Genomic DNA, 20,171 nt, shown 5'->3' on the forward strand with positions numbered 1-20,171 from the left:
TAATACAACCCCAGTAGGTTGGGCACGGTGGCTCATGCCTGTAATCCCAATACTGTGGGAGGTCGAGGCGGGTGGATTACCTGAGGTCAGGAGTTTGAGACCAGCCTGGCCAGTAGAGCCCCGTCTCTATTAAAAATAAAAAAATTAGCCAGGTGTGATGGTGCACATCTGTAATCCCAGCTACTTGGGAGGCTTGAGTCAGGAGAATCACTTGACCCTGGGAGGTGGAGGCTGCAGTGAGCCGAGATCTCATCACTGCATTTCAACCTGGGCAACAGAGGGGGACTCTGTCTCAAAAAAAAAAAAAAAAAAGGAAGAAGAAAAATAGCCCTTACGCATAAATCTCTCCATATATAACTGAAAAAACTCAAGATGCTGATAGAGGTATATGCTACTTTGATTTTGTATTTTTTAAAATTTATACCTTGTGATGCAAGTTAACTATCTTGATTTTAAAAGGGAGAATGCACAATATTTAGATTGATGTTTATTTGCATATGCATTAGAAAACTGTTGAAAGACATACAGCAAAAAAGCAAAACCAAGAAAACAACAAAATCCCAAGCCACGAGCAATGACACCTGTATGGAATAGTTTTGAGTTTGGCAGAGGACAGCAATAAGAGATTCCTCACAGCATCTTTTGATACTTTTTTTTGGTTGAGTCTTGTGAATAGGATACATATTCTAGAATAAAATAAGCTTAAAATTAACAAAAAGCAAGTTTATTCCCACAGCTATTAAATTTCACATAGACTTGAAAACAATGATCATATAATAAATACGTGGCTTTTCCTACTGAATATTTGCTATTCATCTAAAGTACCTCAGAAAATACAAATAAGAATCTTACACAAGGATTTGTTGACATGACATGACCACAAATTGTGAAATTTCAAAGTCCTCTCAATAGCCTTCCAATCCTAGTAACTCAGATACACCTGGATTCCTGACAACTGTTATTTGTTTTCTTTCATTACTTTGGCTCACTTTTATGAGTTCTATTACTAGCATTTTTTTCTCAGATCTTTGCAAAACCATCCTTTATGGTGAAACAATCTTGAAGGATTCTCCACAAATGCAGGAAAAAGCATTGCTAACAAAGTGCTAAGTCAGAAGTGTCTTGGGACCTCTTTGAAAACAAGATTCGGCCAGGCGCGGTGGCTCACGCCTGTAAAGTAATCCCAGCACTTTGGGAGGCCGAAGCGGGAGGATCGCTTGGGTCCAAGAGTTTGGGACCAGACTAGGGAACATCGCGAGACTCCTATCTCTATTTAAATAATATTAAAAAAGAAGAAGGAAAACAAGATTCAACAGTCTTGTCTGTTTCCATTTCGGAGTGTGCTTCCTCCTTCAATTGCACATTGCCGTATTCCCTTCCAGTTTGTATTCCCCCTGATGACTGAGTTAACTCAGTCATTAAACTGAGTTTAACTGACTCAGTTTAAACTGGCACAGCCTGTTCTTTTGATCCGAAAACAGTCATTTAGCTATTCCTTGCCACCAATCTCGTCATCACAGCCGACTCAGTCGGCCAGAGGACTGAGGCTCTCGGGGGCAGTCAGCGCTACAGCAAAGGCGACAGCCGCGAAGTCCATCTGCGGGGGATCCGCATCAAAGGCTGCTTCCCTCGCCTTGCAGCCTTCCACGAACAGCCTGCGGCGTTCCTCGAAATCCCGTAGTAATCTGACCGGGATCATGGAGCTACTATCCAGATACTCGCGGAACAACAGCTGCTGGTTAATTCCTAAGAAACCGAGCTGCTGATGGGGGTCTGGCGCGGATGCCAGACCCGGGACGCCGCTGGGGATGGGCCTGGGCACAGGGCCCGGCACCCGTGCCATGGACCGCGCAGCTTCGGCCACTGGGCCTTCCCCGGCCTCCTGCGCCCGCCCCCCGCCGCCGAATGCCCCCTGCAGTACGTCGCTGACGCCACTCGCTGTGCCCACCTGTGGGACGCTGCTGTCTCCGGGGAGAGCGGACATGTCCGAAAGCCCAGTCGGCTCCGCCATAGTCTGAGCGTTTCTACGGAGATGGGAGTAACGGCGCAGCACTGCTGCACGCGGGACGTGCGCATGCGCGAATCTAGGAGTGCACGAAAACGCTGCGAGTCGAGTGTGTGCGCATGCGTAAGCAGGGTGCCCACTCCTCTACCGTCCCTTAGCGGCCCTGAGTGCCATTACGTCTGTAGCGGCCTGTCTTCTGAGCGCCTGAGGACCTGAGGACGTGATATTTTAATTACAACCACTTCAATATTAATGTAAACTTTCTTATAAGGTCATTTTCCAGCTTTTTTTTTTGAGAACGGGTCTCACCCTGTCGCACAGGCGGGAGTACAGTGGTACAATCTCGGTTACTGCTGCCTTGACCTCCCGACTTTAAGCCATCCTCCTGCCTCAGCCTCCAGAGTAGCTGGGACTGCAGGTGCGCACCACCACACCCAGCTAATTTTTTATTTTTTGTAGAGATTGGGTCTCACTGTGTTTCCCAGGCTGGTCTCGAACTCCTGGCCTCAAGTGATCATCCTGCCTTGGCCTTCCAAAGTGCTGGGATTACAGGCCTGAGCCACTCGGTCTGGCCTATAAGTAATATTTTGACACTGCAAGTTTGGGGTTTCCCAAAACCACCTTTAGGTTTGATAATTCCCAGAGCTCACTGAAATCTGTTATACTAAAAGTCATGCTTATTACAAAGGACACAGATTAGAAGAGATGTATAAGGCACAATCTGGGATGGGGAGGGCTCCAAATATGAAGTTCCTGTGTCCCTAGGGACCTGTTCCCCTTTGCCGTCCATGTTCGGCAGTAAGTGCAGGGGTAGTGCCAACATAGGACTCTTACCCAGGCTTTGGTGTCCAGAGTTTTTATTGGGGTTTCACTACATAGGCATGCTTGATTAAACCATTGCCCATTTTGTTGAAGTCAATCTCCAGCCTCCTACCTGATATCACATGGCTCCAAGCCCCAACTCTCTAATAATATAGCTAGTCTTTCTTGTGTGGTTAGCTCTGATCCTGATAACCAAAAATGTGAAAGTCTATGTTCCATTTAAAACCAGTCAGCTCTGGCTGGGTGTAGTGGCTCATGCCTGTAATCCCAGCACGTTGGGAAGCAAAGGCGGGAGGACTGCTTGAGCCCATGAGTTCAAGACCAGCCTGGGCAACATAGTGAGACCCCTGTCCCTACCAAAAAAATTAGGTAGGCATGGTGGCATGTGCACCTGTAGTCGCAGCTACTCAGGGGGCTGAGGTGGAAGAATGACTTGTGGTTGGGAGGTCGACTGTACAGTGAGCTATGATTGCACCACTGCACTCCAGCCCTGTATGACAGAGTGAAATCCTGTCTCAAAAAAAAAATCCTTAGAATTTAACTGGAATCCAAATATGAGAGTTGCTGGCAATTGAGCTTCATGAGAACCCATCTAAAAATTCTGACCTATCACAGGTCATGTCTGGAAGCTGACTGGGTTGGAAATCCTTCTGACTCACGTGCACCTTGCTTTGTTTCTACAATTCTCTTGGAGAGATGGAGTGAGTTCTCCCACATGTGACATATATGCTTCAAAAGGCACGTTTGAGCTATTATGCAGAAGACTCAAGAAAGGACTTCTTTGGAAGGTAACTTTAGGTAGATAGCTTGGTTACTGGAGGGAGTTTGTAATTATGAGTTAGCCATAAAGTCTCCAAAATTCAGTGTGGTTTCCATTTTGAATGGCTATAATAATACACTGCTCAGTACCTGCAAGTCAAAGAAAAGAGGCCAGAGAAACTCTCTGGAAAAATAGAAGGATCAAGTAAAAATTCTTAAACTAAGTTTTAATGCTGATTCTCCAACTACTTTATTTTTACATTTGTGAGACAGAGTCTCACTCCGTCACCCAGGCTGGAGTGCAGTGGTGTTACCTCAGCTCACTGCAACCTCACCTCCTGGGTTACTGCATCTTACACCTCCTGGGCTCAAGAAATTCTCCTGCCTCAGTTTCCTGAACAGCTGGGATTACAGGTGCCCACCACCTTGCCCAGCTAATTTTTGTATTTCTAGTAGAGACGGGGTTTCGCCGTATTGGCCAGGCTGGTCTCGAACTCCTGACCTCAAGTGATCTGCCCGTATCAGCCTTCAAAAGAAAGTGCTGGAGGCTGGGCGTGGTGGCTTATGCCTGTAATTCCAGCACTTTGGGAGGCTGAGGCAAGCGGATCATGAGATCAGGAGATTGAGACTGTCCTGGCCAACGTGGTGAAACTCTATCTCTACTAAAAATACAAAATTAGCTGGGTTTGGTGGCATGTGCCTGTAATCCTGGCTACTTGGGAGGCTGAGGCACGAGAATCGCTTGAACTCGGGAGGTGGAGGTTGTAGTGAGCGGAGATCGTGCCACTGCACTCCAGCCTGGCAACAGAGCGAGACTCCATCTCAAAAAACAAAACAAAACAAAAAAACATTTTAAAGAGATTGTATTCTCTATTTGAAGGCTGAGAGAGCTTTTCTTCTGACAACACTTCTGACACCAAATATGTGTGGGATTTTCCACAATGATTCTCCAAAACAAACCGAGTGTCCCACAATTTCCATTCTGACAACAACTATCTGCAGTTAGTGCAGACCCCACAGGACCCATAAGACTATGCCCACTTCAGATGCCAGCCACAAATGGAGTGCATAGGTTACCCACATTTCTACCCAGTCAAGTACACATTCAGGAGTTCCCATGACCACCCCTCAGGTTTGATAATTTGCTAGAACTCACACAACTTAGTAAAGTGCTGTATTTACTAGTACTAGTTTAATTAATTTATTTTGAGACAGAGTCTCACTCTCTCGACCAGGCTGGAGTGCACTGATGTGATCTCAGCTCACTGCAACCTCCACCTCCTGGGTTCAAGTGATTCTTGTGCCTCAGCCTCCTGAGTAGCTGGGATTACAGGTGTGTTACCATCACGCCCAGCTAATTTGTGTATTTTTAGTAGAGACAGGGTTTTGATATCTTGGCCAGGCTGGTCTTAAACTCCTGTCCTCAAGTGATTCACCCTCCTTGGCCTCCCAAAGTGCTGGGATTACAGGTGTGAGCCACCACACCCGGCCAGTACTAGTTTATTATAAAGGATACAACTCAGGAAGAGCTATGTAGAAGAGATGGATAGGGTGGGTGTAGAGGGGGCATATAGAGCTTCCATGCCCTCTCTTGGTGGGACTCTCCCAGCGCCTTGATGTGTTCAGTCTGGAAACTCTCAAACCCTGCTGTTTAGGGGCTTTATGGAGGTTTAATTACATAGGCATCATTGATAAGTCAGTTACCATTGGTGATTGACTCAATCTCTAGCATCCTGCTCCTCTCCCCTTACCAGGAGGTTGGGGATGGGGCTGAAAGTTCCAAGCTTCCAGTGAAGCCTTGGTCTTTCTAGTGATAGCCCCCATTCTGAAGCTATCCAAGGGCCACCAAGAGTCACCTCATTTGAGCAAAAGATGTTCCTAATACACTACCACTCAGTTGATTCTAAGAGTTTTAGGAGTTCTGTGCCAGGAACCAGAAAGACCAAACATTGTATCTTTCTTATTATAGCACAAAGGCTATTTCTACTTTGAGGATGAATGATTTTCATCTGGTGTTTTCTCCTTTTGAAGCACACCTGTGACCCATCCATTGCATGAGAAATGGAGGGATTTTTCTGCTTTCCTTGCAGAAGACAGTAGATATGGGTAGATCTTGGCGACAGGGGAAGTAGGAACCATTTAATCATTGTAGTTAGCTGACAGATAACCACCTCCCACTTTCCTTTTTGTGTCTTTCGTTCAGTCCCTGAAGAAAACAGAATCTTACCCACCATCCTAGTCATGTTCACTTCAGAGCTGGGTGTCCAATGTCCATTTATTGGAAGGTTTCCCATATTCAGCATCTGCAGGTGGGCATTTCTCCAGAAGCAGATGAGTCTGGATCTCAGATATGAGGTCATACGTTTAGGTTTGCATAAAGAAATGGAATTCAGTTTGTTTTTTTTAAAAGAGATGGGGTTTCACCATGTTGGCCAGGCTGGTCTTGAACTCCTGACCTCAACCAATCCACCCGCCTCAGCCTCCCGAAGTGCTGGGATTACAGGCGTGAGCCACCTCACCCGGCCGGAATTCAGTTTCAATGTGTATTTAATTCAGATTCATTTGGAATGTGTATTTAGCTATTCTAAGGATGTGTGTTGGTCCAGGAACTATAGATTCTTATATGCTGCCCCTCACAACTCCCAGAACTTTGCATGTGTAACCTCTGTAAGATTTCACCATTTATAAGGATGTAGAATGGTTGGGTGTGGTGGTTCACACCTGTAATCCCAACAATTTGAGAAGCCGAGGCTAGTGGATCACTTGAGGTCAGGAGTTCGAGACCAGCCTGGCCAACAGGGCAAAACCCTACACAAAAATTATCTGGGCATGATGCCATAAGCCTATAGTCCCAGCTATTCAGGAGGCTGAGGCAGGAGGATCGGCTGAACCTGTGAGGTGGAGGTTGCAGTGAGCCGAGATCCTGCCCTCTGTGACCGTAAAGTAGAAAGGAATGCAATCAAGAAAGTCAGGAAAAATGCTATATTCTAACTCAGCGAGGATAGGTTTGTCTTCAAAGAACCTAAAAATCTATTGCTCGTACCATGGGGAAAAAAAATCCACAAAGTGGTGAAAGAGCTACTGCTCCTTGCCACCCCAGACACCAGCCTAGATGGTCCCCAAGGGAAATTCTACCAAACCTTAGATAATTCCAATGGATTTTTAAAGTGTTCCGGAACTAAGGAAATTTCCAAATTATTTATATGATGTAATAACATCACTATTTAAGAGTGACAAATGCTGTACAAGAAAATGACACAGCAGCCTCACTTATGAACATGAATATGAATGTCCTTTAACAAAAAAGCAGAGATCCAGTAGCACATTAAAATACCATCTCTGGCCGGGCGCGGTCGCTCATGCCTGTAATCCCAGCACTTTGAGAGGCCAAGGTGGGTGGATCACCTGAGGTCAGGAGTTCGAGACCAGCCTGGCCAACATGGTGAAACCTCATCTCTACCAAAAATACAAAACTGGCCGGGCATGGTGGCAGACGCCTGTAATCCCAGCTACTAAGGAGGCTAAGGCAGAGAACTGCTTGAATCCAGCAGGTGAAGGTTGCAGTGAGCTGATATCATGCCACTACACTCCAGCCTGGGTGGCAGAGTGAGACTCCCTCTCAAAAAAAAAAATCTGTGTATATAGATATATAATTAATTAATTTGAAGAATGCAAAGATCATGTATTACTAGTAACTCTGTGAGTCTTCATGGTGGTAGATTTGAAACAGTCTTAGGATTACCTTCACAGATTCTGAAAAGGTCTTTGACAAAATTCAACAACCATTCTTGATAAAAGACACACAGACATACACATACACACACAGTATGTAAACATTTCTATGAAATTGGTCTGGTGCGGTGGCTCACATCTGTAATCGCAGCACTCTGAGAAACCAAGGTGGGAGGATCACTTGAGCTCAAGAGTTTGAGACTGGCTGGACAACATGGCAAAACCCCATCCCTACAAAAACATATAAAAATTAGCCAGACATAGTGGTGTGTGCTTGTAGTCCCAGCTACTCAGTAGGCTGAGATGGAAGAATCGCTTGAGCCTTGGAGGCAGAGGTTACATTGAGCCAAGATTGCGCCACTGCACTCCAGCCTGGGCAACAGAGTGAGACGCTGTTGAAAGGGAAAAAAAAAAAGATTTCCATGAAATCAGGAACAAGACAAGGATGCTTCGTTATCTTCCAGCATTGTGTTAAATTAGATAGAAGGTATTAGCCAAAAAACTAATAAAGAGAAAGAAGCCAGAAGCCAGAGGTATTAAAAATTGTAAAAGCGGGGCCGGGCGCGGTGGCTCACGCCTGTAATCCCAGCACTTTGGGAGGCCGAGGCGGGTGGATCACGAGGTCAAGAGATCGAGACCATCCTGGTCAACATGGTGAAACCCCGTCTCTACTAAAAATACAAAAAATTAGCTGGGCATGGTGGCGTGTGCCTGTAATCCCAGCTACTCAGGAGGCTGAGGCAGGAGAATTGCTTGAACCCAGGAGGCGGAGGTTGCGGTGAGCCGAGATCGTGCCATTGCACTCCAGCCTGGGTAACAAGAGCGAAACTCCGTCTCAAAAAAAAAAAAAAAAATTGTAAAAGGGGCCAGGCATGGTGGCTAATGCCTCTATTTTTTTTTTATTTTGTTATTTTTTATTTGTTTTATCTTTTGTTATTTTTTAATTTTTTGAGATAGGGTCTCACTCTGTCACTCAGGCTCGAGTGCAGTGCCACAATCTTGGCTCACTGCAACCTCCACCTCTCGGGTTCAAGCGATTCTCCTGCCTCAGCCTCCCAAGTAGCTGGGATTACAGGCGCACACCACCACGCCCGGCTAGGCTCATGCCTCTAATCTCAGAACTTTAGGAGACCAAGGCAGCAGGATAGTTTAAGCATAGGAGATCAAGACCCTATCTCTAAGAAAAAAAAAAGTGAAAGAGGCAAAACCAAAACCATCATTATTTGCAAATGACTAATTACTCAACAAGAGAATCATTTGAAAAACTACTATAAATAGTAAGACAATTCAGTATATTAAAGGAGCCTATCAAATAAATATGCAGACATCAATTATTTTCAAATACACAGGCAAGCTTCTATAATAGAAATATCTTCATATACTACAGAAAAAACACAAAAGATCAAGTATCTAGGAATAAATGACTAGACCTATGAAAGACCTACTTTAGGAACATTAAGGACAAACATTAATGCTCTCCTGAAGAATACAAAGGAAGTCTTTTAAAAAATGGAAAAATTGCCAGGCATAATGGCTCATACCTGTAATTCCAGCACTTTGGGAGGCCTAGGTAGCGGATCATATGAGGCCAGGAGTTCAAGACCAGTCTGGCCAACATGGCAAAAACCCATCTCTACTAAAATTACAAAAATTCACCAGGTGTGGTGGTGGGCAACTGTAGTCCCAGCTATTCGGGAGGCTGAGGCATGAGAATCACTTGGACCCAGGAGGTGGAGGTTGCAGTGAACCAAGATTGTGCCACTGCACTCCACACTCGTGACAGAGTGAGACTGTCTCCAAAAAAAAAAAACTGATCATTTAGATACGAAGAAGACTCATTATCTAAAAGATAGCAATTACCCATGAGTTAATGAAGTATAATATGATTCTAATAAAAATGCTTTGTTTTAAAATAAGGTAAGCTGACTCTGAGGTTGATGTAGTTACATAATGAACAAAATACTCAGAAGCACTATGAAAAAGTACGCTGAAAGGCTTTAGCATTACCAGATTTAGAATTAGTTAGAAAATCTAAAACACAGTTTTTGTATGAAAAGGCATCTTAAAACAATTAGTGGAGCCAGGCATGGCACCCAGCACTTTGGGAAGCTGAGGCAGGTGCATCACCTGAGGCCAGGAGTTCGAGACCAACCTGGACAACATAGTGAAACCCTGTCTCTACAAAAAATACAAAAAATTAGCTAGGTGTGGTGGCGTGGGCCTGTAATCCCAGCTACTTAGAAGGCTGAGGCAGGAGATTGCTTGAACCCAGGAGGAGGAGGTTGCAGTGAGCTGAGATCCTGCCACTGTACTCCAGCCTGGGTGACAGAGCAAGGCTCTGTCTGAAAAACAAAAACAAAAAACAGTTAGTGGAGAAAAAATGGACTACTTAGTAAATGCTGTTAGGGCAATCAGGCAATCGTCTAAAAAAAATTAGATCCTTATACTGCACCTGAAAAGATTAGAACATGAACAATGAAAACACACACACACACACACACACACACACACACACACTACACACACTACAACCTTGGGATTCAAAATATTGCAGGTTTATTTTTTACTTTTGAGACAGAATCTCACTTTGTTATCCATGCTGGATGCAGTGGTGTCATCTTGGCTTTACTGCAGCCTCAGCCTACTGGGCTCAAGTGATCCTTCCACCTCAGCTCCCAGAGTAGATGGGATTACAGGCGTGTGCCACTACACCAGGCTAATTTTTCATATTTTTCAAAGAGACGGAGTTTTGCCATGTTGCCTGGACTGGTCTTGAACCATGGGCTTAAGTGGTCTGCCTGCCTCAGCCTCCCAGAGTGCTGGGATTACCGGTGTGAGTCACTGTACCGGGCCTACTGCAAATTTAAAGGAAAACAGGCAGCAAAAATCACCACGGCCAAAAGACTTTCCAAAAAGCCAAAGCCTAATGACAAATTGTGAAAAAATATTTGTAACTCATATCCCAAGCTATTATTATACCTCGTATCACGAACATGAGTATGATAAATAGCTACTGGATTCAATGAAGAAAGGACAAAATTATCTGTCAGGGAAGTGGATAAAGAATATGAACTAGGCACGGTGGCTCAAGCTTATAATCCCAGAACTTTGGGAGGCCGAGGCAGGAGGATCATCTGAGATCGGGAGTTCAAGACCAGCCTGGCCAACATGGTGAAACCCCATCTCTACTAAAAATACAAAAATGAGCCAGACGATGTGGCACACACCTGTAATCCCAGCTATTTAGGAGGCTGAGGCAGGAGAATCGCTTGAACATGGGAAGTGGATGTTGCAGTGAGCTGAGATGGTACCACTGCACTTCAGCCTAGGCGACTAGAGCATGACTTCATCTCAAAAAGAAAAGAATAAAAAAGAATATGAACAGAGACTTTATGGAAAAGGGAATATATATATATTTAAAAGATATTTAACTGGCTGGGTGCAGTGGCTCACACCTATAATTCCAGCACTTTGGGAGGCCGAGGTGGGTGGATCACCTGAGGTCAGGAGTTCAAAACCAGTTTGGCCAGCATGGTGAAACCCCATCTCTGCTAAAAATATAAAAATTAGCCAGGCGTGGTGGTATATGCCTGTAATCCCAGCTCTCAGGAGGCTGAAGCAGGAGAATCACTTGAGCCTGGGAGGCGGAGATTGCAGTGAGCAGAAATCGCACCACTGCACTTCAGCCTGAACAACAAGAGCAAAACTCCACCTCGAAAAAAAAAGAAAGATATTTAACTTCACTCATAATAAAAGCAAATTAAAACTGATATACTATTTTTTCAACTATCAGATTCATAAAAGCTGGATGATTGTTGGTTTAGTGTGTTGGCTAGGCTGTCATGAAACATCCTTGATCATCAATTGCTGGTGGGAGTGCAAAGCAGGACACATAGTGCTGCGTAGCAATATCCATACAATTTTAAAGGCGTACCTTTGGTCCAGAATTCTCACTTCTAGGGAATCAGCCTACAGATATTACATGTTAAAAGAAATGTAGGTAGCTAATGATTGTAAGACATATCATTAGTTTCATGAAAACCTAAGGAAAAAATGCCGTATTACAGCATCAAATGTAAGATGCACCCACATTTCAGCTATGTTAAAATATGAAAAGTGCATTTTGAATTGAAGCAATACTGTATTTGTGCACCTGCCACATGATATATGTACAAGATGAACTACTCCAGCAATTTTTTTTTTCTCTCCAAAGAAATATATGGGAAACAACCTAAATGTCCGTCAATATATCCCTGGTTAAGTAATTTCAGAATGAAATAAAATGCCACTTTAAAAAATAATGAGGAAATACAGTGGTTTGGTAGGGTCGTCAAGATATGTTCTTAATGAGAAAGCAATGTATAAGCCAGTAAGTATAATAAGCTGACCTGTGAAGAAGTAAAAACAAGTAAACCCAGATTTATAGATGCCTGTGTACACAGAGGGAAACTAGAAGGATGGAAGGGAAACTGTGGCTATCATTAGCGGTCATGGTGGGTACTGGATGGAGGAAGACAAGAATGGAAGGCTTTTCACTGTATATTTTATATATTTTTTGGCTTGTAAATGGATTTTTTTATACTGAAAACACTTTTAAAATTAAAAATTGAGTGAAAGAAAAATGTCCAGAAATTTGATGTTCTTGAAAACATGATTTATCACGTAATATGTACAACATTTACTTTGCTTGTCACTTGAAATGTCTAAGAAAACACAAAATCAATCTTACACTAGAAACTTCTATTGAATATGACATGAGGAGGGCACATATTCTGACAATTTCAAGATCTTTTCACAGCCTTCCAGTCCTAATAGCTCGGTGTTAACGCCTTATTCTGTTCAGCACTATTTGATAATTTCTTTCATCCTCATGGGCTTAAGTATTGGTGATTTCTCATCAAGTCTCAATTTTATAAAACCATCCTTTACTTTGTAATAAAGCAATGTTGAGAGACATTTTCCATAACGCAGGGGGAAAATGTGGATAAATCACAAACTCAACGAACGTTACAGTTACAGTACTTTCGACATTTTTTTCAATTTCTTCTGTAATGCTTTTTCAAGGTAAGCTTCCCTCTGTCTTTTTCCCCTCCACCTCCACTTGTGCACTGCCTTATCTCGATATACTCTGACTTCTGAAAATCAAGTTGCAGGATTGGTATGACTGGAATGCAGAGGTTCTCTTGTAGTGTCACCACGTAACTATTCTCTATTGATAAACTTATCACAACCAAGTTCTTCTATCAGAGGGTTGATAACTTCAGATGCAGTCAGAGCTATCGTAAAGGTTAAAATATCGAGGTCCACCCTGTGAGGATTTCGCTGATATTCGGCATCAAACGCCGCTTCCCTTGCTCTGCAGGCTTCCACGAATCGCCTGCGGCGTTCTTCAAGCTCCTGTATTCTGCCAGGAGCAATCGGGTAATTTTCCAGATAGTGGCGGAGAAACTGCTGGTAATTGATTCCTAAAACGCTAAGTGGGTGGCGGAGGCGGAGATAGGGCAACGCAGCCAGGCCTCCATTCGCGTGCCTGGACCTGGGCCTAACCTCGGGACCCTCTTCGTCCACCGGCTCCCCTAGCAAGCGAGCGACCTCCGCCATCCGGGCTTCTCTGGCCGCCGCCGCCGCTGGGCTTTCCCTACCCGCCGCGGCTGCCCTGGCCACCGCCGCCGCTGCCACCGGGGCTCCCCTGGCCGCCGCCGCCGGGGCTCCCCTGGCCGCCGCCATCCGGCCTTCCCTGGCCGCCGGCACCGGTCCTCCCCTGGCCGCCGCCATCGCGCCTTCCCCGGCCTCCTCAGGCTGCGCCGGGGCCGGCTCCCGCCTCCCGCGGCCTACCTCTGCCTGCGGGACGTCTCTGTCACCATTCGCCGCGCCTGTCTGCGGGACACTGCTGTCTGCGGGCAGCTTGGACATCTTAGACCGCGGGGTCAACTCGGCTGCTCCCAGAGAAACTGGAATAACGGGACAGCGCGATGCCCGGTGGACACCCCAGTGCGCGTGCGTGAGCGCTGTGCGCACGGTAAACGCCGTGTGCGTAACCGGGCGCGAGAGCAGTCTCTACCGCAAACCCTGGGAGCAGTGCGCATGCGTACTTTCCAGGCGCCCGCCGTTCTCCAGATACCCCTCGAGGTCGGGAATTGCCAACGCATCTGAAACAGCCCAATGACGAAGGGCGGGGCCGTATTGGACATTTCAACCTGTTTGATGTTTGTGAGGAACGCTAGGAACGCTTACAAGATCGCTTCTTGTAGGCGTTCTCAAGGTTCTGTCCTGGAGTGTTCCTATTTGTTCTTCAGTGATTATATGCCATCCCTATTATATATATTTTAGATTCATGGTCTAAAGATATTTTAGATTCATGGTCTTTTCTGGGTTTTTTAATTTTTTTCCATTCATTTCTTTGCCTGTCTTCATCCATACGGATCGTCCTAGCTACTAAAGCTTTATAATTATATTCTTTTCTTGTATTACATTGACTACTTTGGACATTTAATTTTCAAATCTTATTTGTGCAATATAACATGCAGAAAAGTAAACAAAACATAAATATACAGCTGAATGATTTATCACAAGTGAACATCCATTTAAATACCACACAGGCCAAGAAATGGAATATTTCCAGTATTCCAGATCGCTTCCTCTCCTTCTTATCACTATCCTCTCCTTTCTACTCAGAAATAACTATCCTGATATTTATACTTTCTTGTTTCTCTTTTCATTTTACCACCTAAGGGTGCATTCCTAATGCTGTAGTTTAGTTTGGTCTGTATTCTGAACTTTATATATGCGAGAAACACACTTACCTGTCCAAACCCAAAGAATGGACTTAGAGGCACGAAGAACAGCGAAAGTGAGACTTTATTTAATAAAGACCTTGCAAGATCAGGTGTCTGGTAGGTAGGCACGCCCAGAGCAGTCACAACAGGTAATTTCTCTCTTTCTCCTTTCCTCCCTTCCCTCCCCTCGCTTCCCCTGCCCTTCCCCCCTTCTTTCTTTCTTTGACAGAGTTTCACTCTTGTTGCCCAGTCCGGAGGGCAATGACACAATCTTGGCTCACCCCAACCTCCTCCTCTTGGGTTCAAGCAAGTCTCCTGCCTCTGCCTCCCGAGTAGCTGGGATTATAAGCATGTGCCACCACACCCAGCTAATTTTGTATTTTTAGTAGAGACAGGGTTTCTCCATGTTGGTCAGGCTGGTCTCGAACTCGAAACCTCAGGTGATCCACCCACCTCAGCCTCCCACCTTCCTTCCTTCTTTCTCCTTTTTTTTCAGGGTCTCATTCTGTCACCCAGACTGAAGTGCAGTGGCGCAATCACAGCTCACTGCAGCCTCGACCTCCTTGTTCCCACCCTCCGGCTGCCTGGAGAATCACGAATTTTAAAACTTTAATCTTGTTCTGTGTTTTCCTGAGCTCTAGTGATCCTCTCACCTCAGCCTCCTGAGTATCTGAGACTACAGGTGTGCACCACCACACCCTGTTAATTTTTAATTTTCTTTGTAGAGACAGGGTCTCCTTATGTTGCACAGGCTGGTCTTGAACTCCTGGGCTCAAATGATCCACTTGCCTCGGCCTCCCAAAGTGCTGGGATTATAGCCATGAGCCACCGTGCTTGGCCTCCAGCCTATCTTTTCATTACGGTTAATAAATACTTTATTTTCTTCATAGTTATTATATTCATTACCATTCTTTTATGGGTCTCATAATATTAAAACATGAATCTTATGTACTAGCTCTCCAATTACTTTCTCTTTGTTCTGATTAACGGAACAAAATCAGTTGATTTGATTTTGCTGGTGGTGGTCCCTGTCACGATGCCATGATTCATGACCATCAGCAAATGATTTAAGTGACTCATTGTTCTTTGCCTATCAGAAGTAGCTATTCTGAGGCAGTAAGGTCTCATCCACAGAGCACAAGACTGCATTTTAATTTTCCTGGTCCAAGCACCAAATTAGTAAAACACAACAGCTAGTCTACTTGCAGCTTCCCACCAGCATCTCTGCAATCACTAAGTGTGCGGCTCCTTTAAGGCAGCTCCCAGGCTAGGCTGGAGACAGAGCTATTGTTCCCACCCTTAGGCCACCTGGAAAATCACAAAAATTTAACAAAGGAAGTTCCAGACTTAGATGATAACATATATTATGACAGGAAGAAGTAGAAATCTAGTAACTTGCTGTAATCCTGCAGAAGCAGATATAATCTTGTTCTCTGGACTAAGAATCACCTTACAGCAGAAGCTGAAAGGCCCTCTGATTTTCCAAGAATAGAAATTCCTCTAAGTAAAATGGTGGTTTATTAGACTGAAGTGATATAAAAATGGTTCTAGGGGCTGGGCGCGGTGGCTCACGCCTGTAATCCCAGCACTTTGGGAGGCCGAGGCAGGCGGATCACAAGGTCAAGAGATCGAGACCATCCTGGCCAACATAGTGAAACCCCGTCTCTACTAAAATACAAAAATTAGCTGAGTGTGGTGGCATGCACTTGTAATCCTAGATACTCGGGAGGCTGAGGCATGAGAATCGCTTGAACCCGGGAGGTGGAGGTTGCAGGGAGGTGGAGGTTGCAGCAAGCCGAGATCGCGCCACTGCACTCCACCCTGGGTGGCAGAATGAGACTCCGTCTCAAAAATAAAAATGTTCTTGTATCAGAAAGGGAAGATTTCTACCAGAGAGAACTTAAGTGCCCATAGAAGAGGTTTACACTTTGTTCTGAAGACATTGATGAGCTGCTAAAGAGGAAAGTGCCATAATCATGTTCTGACAATAGAAATCTATTGTCATTCATTAAACGGGACAATGAATGAAGAATAAGTGGGCATCACACCTGAAAATTCAACGGAAACTTCTCTGCCATGTGGAGAGAAATCTTAACATGGGAGTTGGGGGATGCCAATTTCACGGGGCCAGACACAGAGAGGATGCTCAAAATATGTATTGAAGGGAGTACAGAAATGAGTGTCTGAGCACATGTGCCCAGTTATAACCAGAAAAACTAAGGGAGACGTTGTTTCTTGTGTATCTCTGATATTTCCTCCTATCTTCCTTGGCAGCTGCTATGGTTTGAATCCATGCCCCAAAGTTCGTGTGTTGAAAAGTTAATCCCCAATGCAGGTGTTTCAAGGTGGGGTTTAATAAGGGGCGATTAGGTCATGAGGGCTCTGCGTTATAATCAGATTAGTAGTGTCATTTTTTTTTCATGTAGAAACTTTAAAATAACTTTTATTAACATAGCAAATTTTATATTAACTGTATTTTACCACAATTTTTTTTTTTGAGATGGAGTCTTCCTTTGTTGCCCAGGTTGGAGTGCACTGGCGCCATCACAGCTCACCGCAACCTCAGCCTCCCAGGTTCAAGCGATTCTCCTGCCTCAGCCTCCTGAGTAGCTGGGATCATTGGTGTGCGCCACAAGCCTGGCTAATTTTTATATTTTTAGTAGAGATGGGGTTTCACCATGTGGGCTAGGCTGATCCTGAACTCCTGATCTCAGGTGATCCACCCGCCTTGGCCTCTCAAAGTGCTGGGATTACAGGCATAAGCCACCACATCCAGCCAGCAGATAAACGTCCTTTTCATTGGAGTGAGCTAGTTATCATGAAAGTAAGATTGCTGGCCGGGCACGGTGGCTCATGCCTATAATCCTTGCACTTTGGGAGGTCGTGGCAGGTGGACTGCCTGAGCTTAGGAGTTTGAGACCAGCCTGGGCAACACAGTGAAACCCCATCTCTACTAAAATACAAAAAATTAGCCGGGCGTGGCAGCATGCACCTGTAGTCCAAGCTACTCAGGAGGCTGAGGCAGGAGAATTGCTAGAACCTGGGAGGCAGAGGTTGCAGTGAGCCAAGATGGCACCATTGCACTCCAGCCTGGGTGACAGTGCGAGACTCTGTCTCAAAGCGGGGGGAAAAAAGACCTACAATAATAAAATTCTTTGAAAAAAAGAAAAAACACACACATATCTTCATGACATGAGATTTGGCAATGATTTCTTGGATATGACTCCAAAAGCACAAGTAACAAAGGAAAAAACAGATAAACTGGACTCCATCAAAACTTAAAACTTAATCAAAGGTCTTTCTGGAAAGAGTAAACACTCAACTCACAGAATGGAAGATAATTTGCAAATCAGATATCTGATAAGAGATTATGATCTAGGATAAATAGAGACCTTCTACCATCTAACAACAATGACACAAAAACTCTTCCAATTTAACAATGACCAAGTAACTTCAATAGACATGTCTCCAGAACAGATATAGAAGTGGCCAACAAGCACGTGAAAAAAGACTCAACTTCAGAGTCATTGGGGAAATGCAGAATCAAAACCATAGCGAAATAGCACTTCCTCCTCACTAGGATGGCTATTACTTTTTGATACAAAATAACAAGTGTTGTGAGGATGCAGAGATACTGCAACCCTTGAACATTGCTGTTGGGAGTGTAAAATGGTGCAGCTGCTGTGGAAAACTTTATGGCAGTTTCTGGAAAAGGTTACCATGTGATCCGGCACTACCACTTCTGTGTATACACCCTCAATAATTGAAGAAAGAGACTCACACAGGTATCTGCACAGCAGTGTTCATAGCAGCATGATTCATTATAGGCAAGAGATGGAAACAACTCCAATTTCCATCTACAGATATACATATGATGGAAGATTATTAGCCTTAAAAGCGGAGGACATTTTGACACTGGCTGTCGCAAGAGTCTTTAAAAACATGCTAAGTGGAATAAGACAGACTGCCCCTGAGACTGTAGGTGCCGGCTGTGGGGAGAAGGTGATGGGTCAGGAGTAGGGGCTATGGACATTTGGACCGTTCCTTACTTGTGCCTTCAGAACCTGTGCAAGCCTGATCTCTCTGCCCAGTGAGTCCCCCTTCCATCCTGAGGCTGTTTACTCAGTTTCAGTTTGCATAAGACATGCAACCAGAAAGCATGGTGTGACTGGTGCTCTACCCTACTTTCACTTTTAGATATTCTGGCTGAACTTGTAACCTAACTAAAAATAGGATTTTGATTCCTTCTCACTGCTGATTATAAAGGCATAGATTTCCAAGAAATCCATGGTGTACAGGAAAATGATTTAGTAATTTATTGCTGATTTCTGATGCATGCTGTCTTGTTAGTATTTCAGACACAAGATAGGAAAGACACTTGTTTACCGAGGAAGCGGTTTGCAAGACACTCGGAGTAGATACACAATTGCCTGCCCCAAATGAATTGGTGGGAAATAAGAATTGTTCTATCCTTGATTTTGTTTATTTATTATTATTATTTTTAGAGGGAGTCTTACTCAATTGCCAGGTTGGAGTGCAGTGGTGCGATCTCAGCTCACTGCAACCTCTGCCTCTTGGGTTCAAGCCATTCTCCTGCTTCTGCCTCCTAAGTAGCTGGGACTATAGGCACTTGCCACCATGCCCAGCTAGTTTTTGTGTTTTTAGTAGAGACGGGGTTTTACCACGTTGGCTAGGGTGGTCTCTATCTCTTGACCTTGCGATCCACCCGCCTCGGCCTCCCAAAGTGCTGGGATTACAGGCATGAGCCACTGCACCCAGCCTATCCTTGATTTTTTTCATAAAGAGGATCCTAGGACTTTCCATAGGCGTGAGAAAGTGTGTGATGGAAGGAGGAGGATAAAGGATGGTGTGGAGGTTTCTGACCTGAGAGAGGGGACTTGGGGACTTGAGTCCCCACATCCATCCTGAGTTTATTTACCCAGTGTCAGTTTGTATAGGAGATGCCACCATGAAAGGTACATGAAAGTACACAGGTTCAGCCAGAACTGTCTGAAAGTAAAAGGTGCTCTGCAGCACTTTCACTTTCAGGTAGTTCTGGCTGAACTTGTGACCTAACTAAAGACACAAATAGATTTTCAAGAAATCCATGGTGTGGAGGAAAATAATTTTGTAATTTATTGCTGGACTCTGATGCACGCTATCTCGTCAGTATTTCAGACAGAAGTGATAGGAAGGACGTGTACTGAGGAAGCAGCTAGCAAGACACTCATTAGACACACAATTGCCTGCCCTGGTGAACTGGCAGGAAATAAGAATCACTCCATCCCTGGTTGCTTTATGAAAATAGAACCATAGGACATCCCATAGGTGTGAGAAAGTGTGTGATGGAGAGAGGAGGATAACGGACGCCATGGAGGTTTCTGGACTGAAAGAGGGGATTTGGGGCATGAATAACTGAGTGAGTAGCAGGGTGGGAGGGGTGTTTCTGAGCTGAGCAGGGCTGAGTGGGAGTCATGGTCTATACTGAGCAGGGGTCTCATTGGGGCTCTCTTCTTTCTTTTTTTTTTTTTTGAGATGGACTTTTGCTCTCACTATCTAGGCTGGAGTGCAATGTTGCGATCTTGGCTCACCGCAACCTCTGCCTCCTGGGCTCAAGCAATTCTCCTGCCTCAGCCTCCCGAGTAGCTGGGACTACAGGTGCATGCCACCATGCCCAGCTAATTTTTGTATTTTTAGTAGAGACAGGGTTTCACCATGTTGACCAGGATGGTCTCCATCTCTTGACCTCGTGATCCACCTGCCTTGGCCTCCCAAAGTGCTGAGATTATTGGCGTGAGCCACCGCGCCCAGCCGGGGCTCTCTTCTTTCTACCTGGACTCCAAAACTCACAGGTCCCTCTACTCAACCAGGAAAAGGAAGAGGGAAACTCATATGCTCTCTGACCTGAGTTCCGGAATGTGGGATGAACCATTTCTTTTCTGGAAATGCTAAGACCCAGACTTAGCAAAGGCCAATTTCCTCATTTAAAGAGTGCTCACAGATGACTATGTGCTCCTTCCATCTCCTTCCTGACTTAGAATGGGAAAAGTCATGCTTTTATTGTTTGTTTGTTTTGG

General features: G+C 44.8%; 2 protein-coding genes across 2 annotated transcripts; both read right to left on the bottom strand.

Annotated features, from left to right (window-relative positions):
* Positions 1-474: 474 nt before the first annotated feature.
* Positions 475-2,741, bottom strand: EID2B (EP300 interacting inhibitor of differentiation 2B). The gene has a single exon (XM_012461360.3). The coding sequence runs from the start codon at positions 2,009-2,011 to the stop codon at positions 1,526-1,528; it is 486 nt and encodes a 161-aa protein (XP_012316783.1). The 5' UTR covers positions 2,012-2,741; the 3' UTR covers positions 475-1,525.
* Positions 2,742-11,957: 9,216 nt separating this feature from the next.
* Positions 11,958-14,289, bottom strand: EID2 (EP300 interacting inhibitor of differentiation 2). Its single transcript, XM_012461358.3, has one exon. It carries the CDS (start codon positions 13,229-13,231, stop codon positions 12,521-12,523), a length of 711 nt encoding a protein of 236 aa, XP_012316781.2. The 5' UTR covers positions 13,232-14,289; the 3' UTR covers positions 11,958-12,520.
* Between the last annotated feature and the right edge of the window lie 5,882 nt (positions 14,290-20,171).

Source organism: Aotus nancymaae, unplaced genomic scaffold, assembly GCF_030222135.1.
Source record: "Aotus nancymaae isolate 86718 unplaced genomic scaffold, 86718_ANA_hifiasm-v0.15.2.pri h1tg000028l, whole genome shotgun sequence".
Classification (NCBI taxonomy): domain Eukaryota; kingdom Metazoa; phylum Chordata; class Mammalia; order Primates; family Aotidae; genus Aotus; species Aotus nancymaae.

What these genes read in the sequence shown, in the direction of transcription:
- EID2B (XM_012461360.3), bottom strand. Translation starts at nt 2,011, where the DNA reads ATGGCGGAGCCGACTGGGCTTTCGGACATGTCCGCTCTCCCCGGAGAC.
- EID2 (XM_012461358.3), bottom strand. Translation starts at nt 13,231, where the DNA reads ATGTCCAAGCTGCCCGCAGACAGCAGTGTCCCGCAGACAGGCGCGGCG.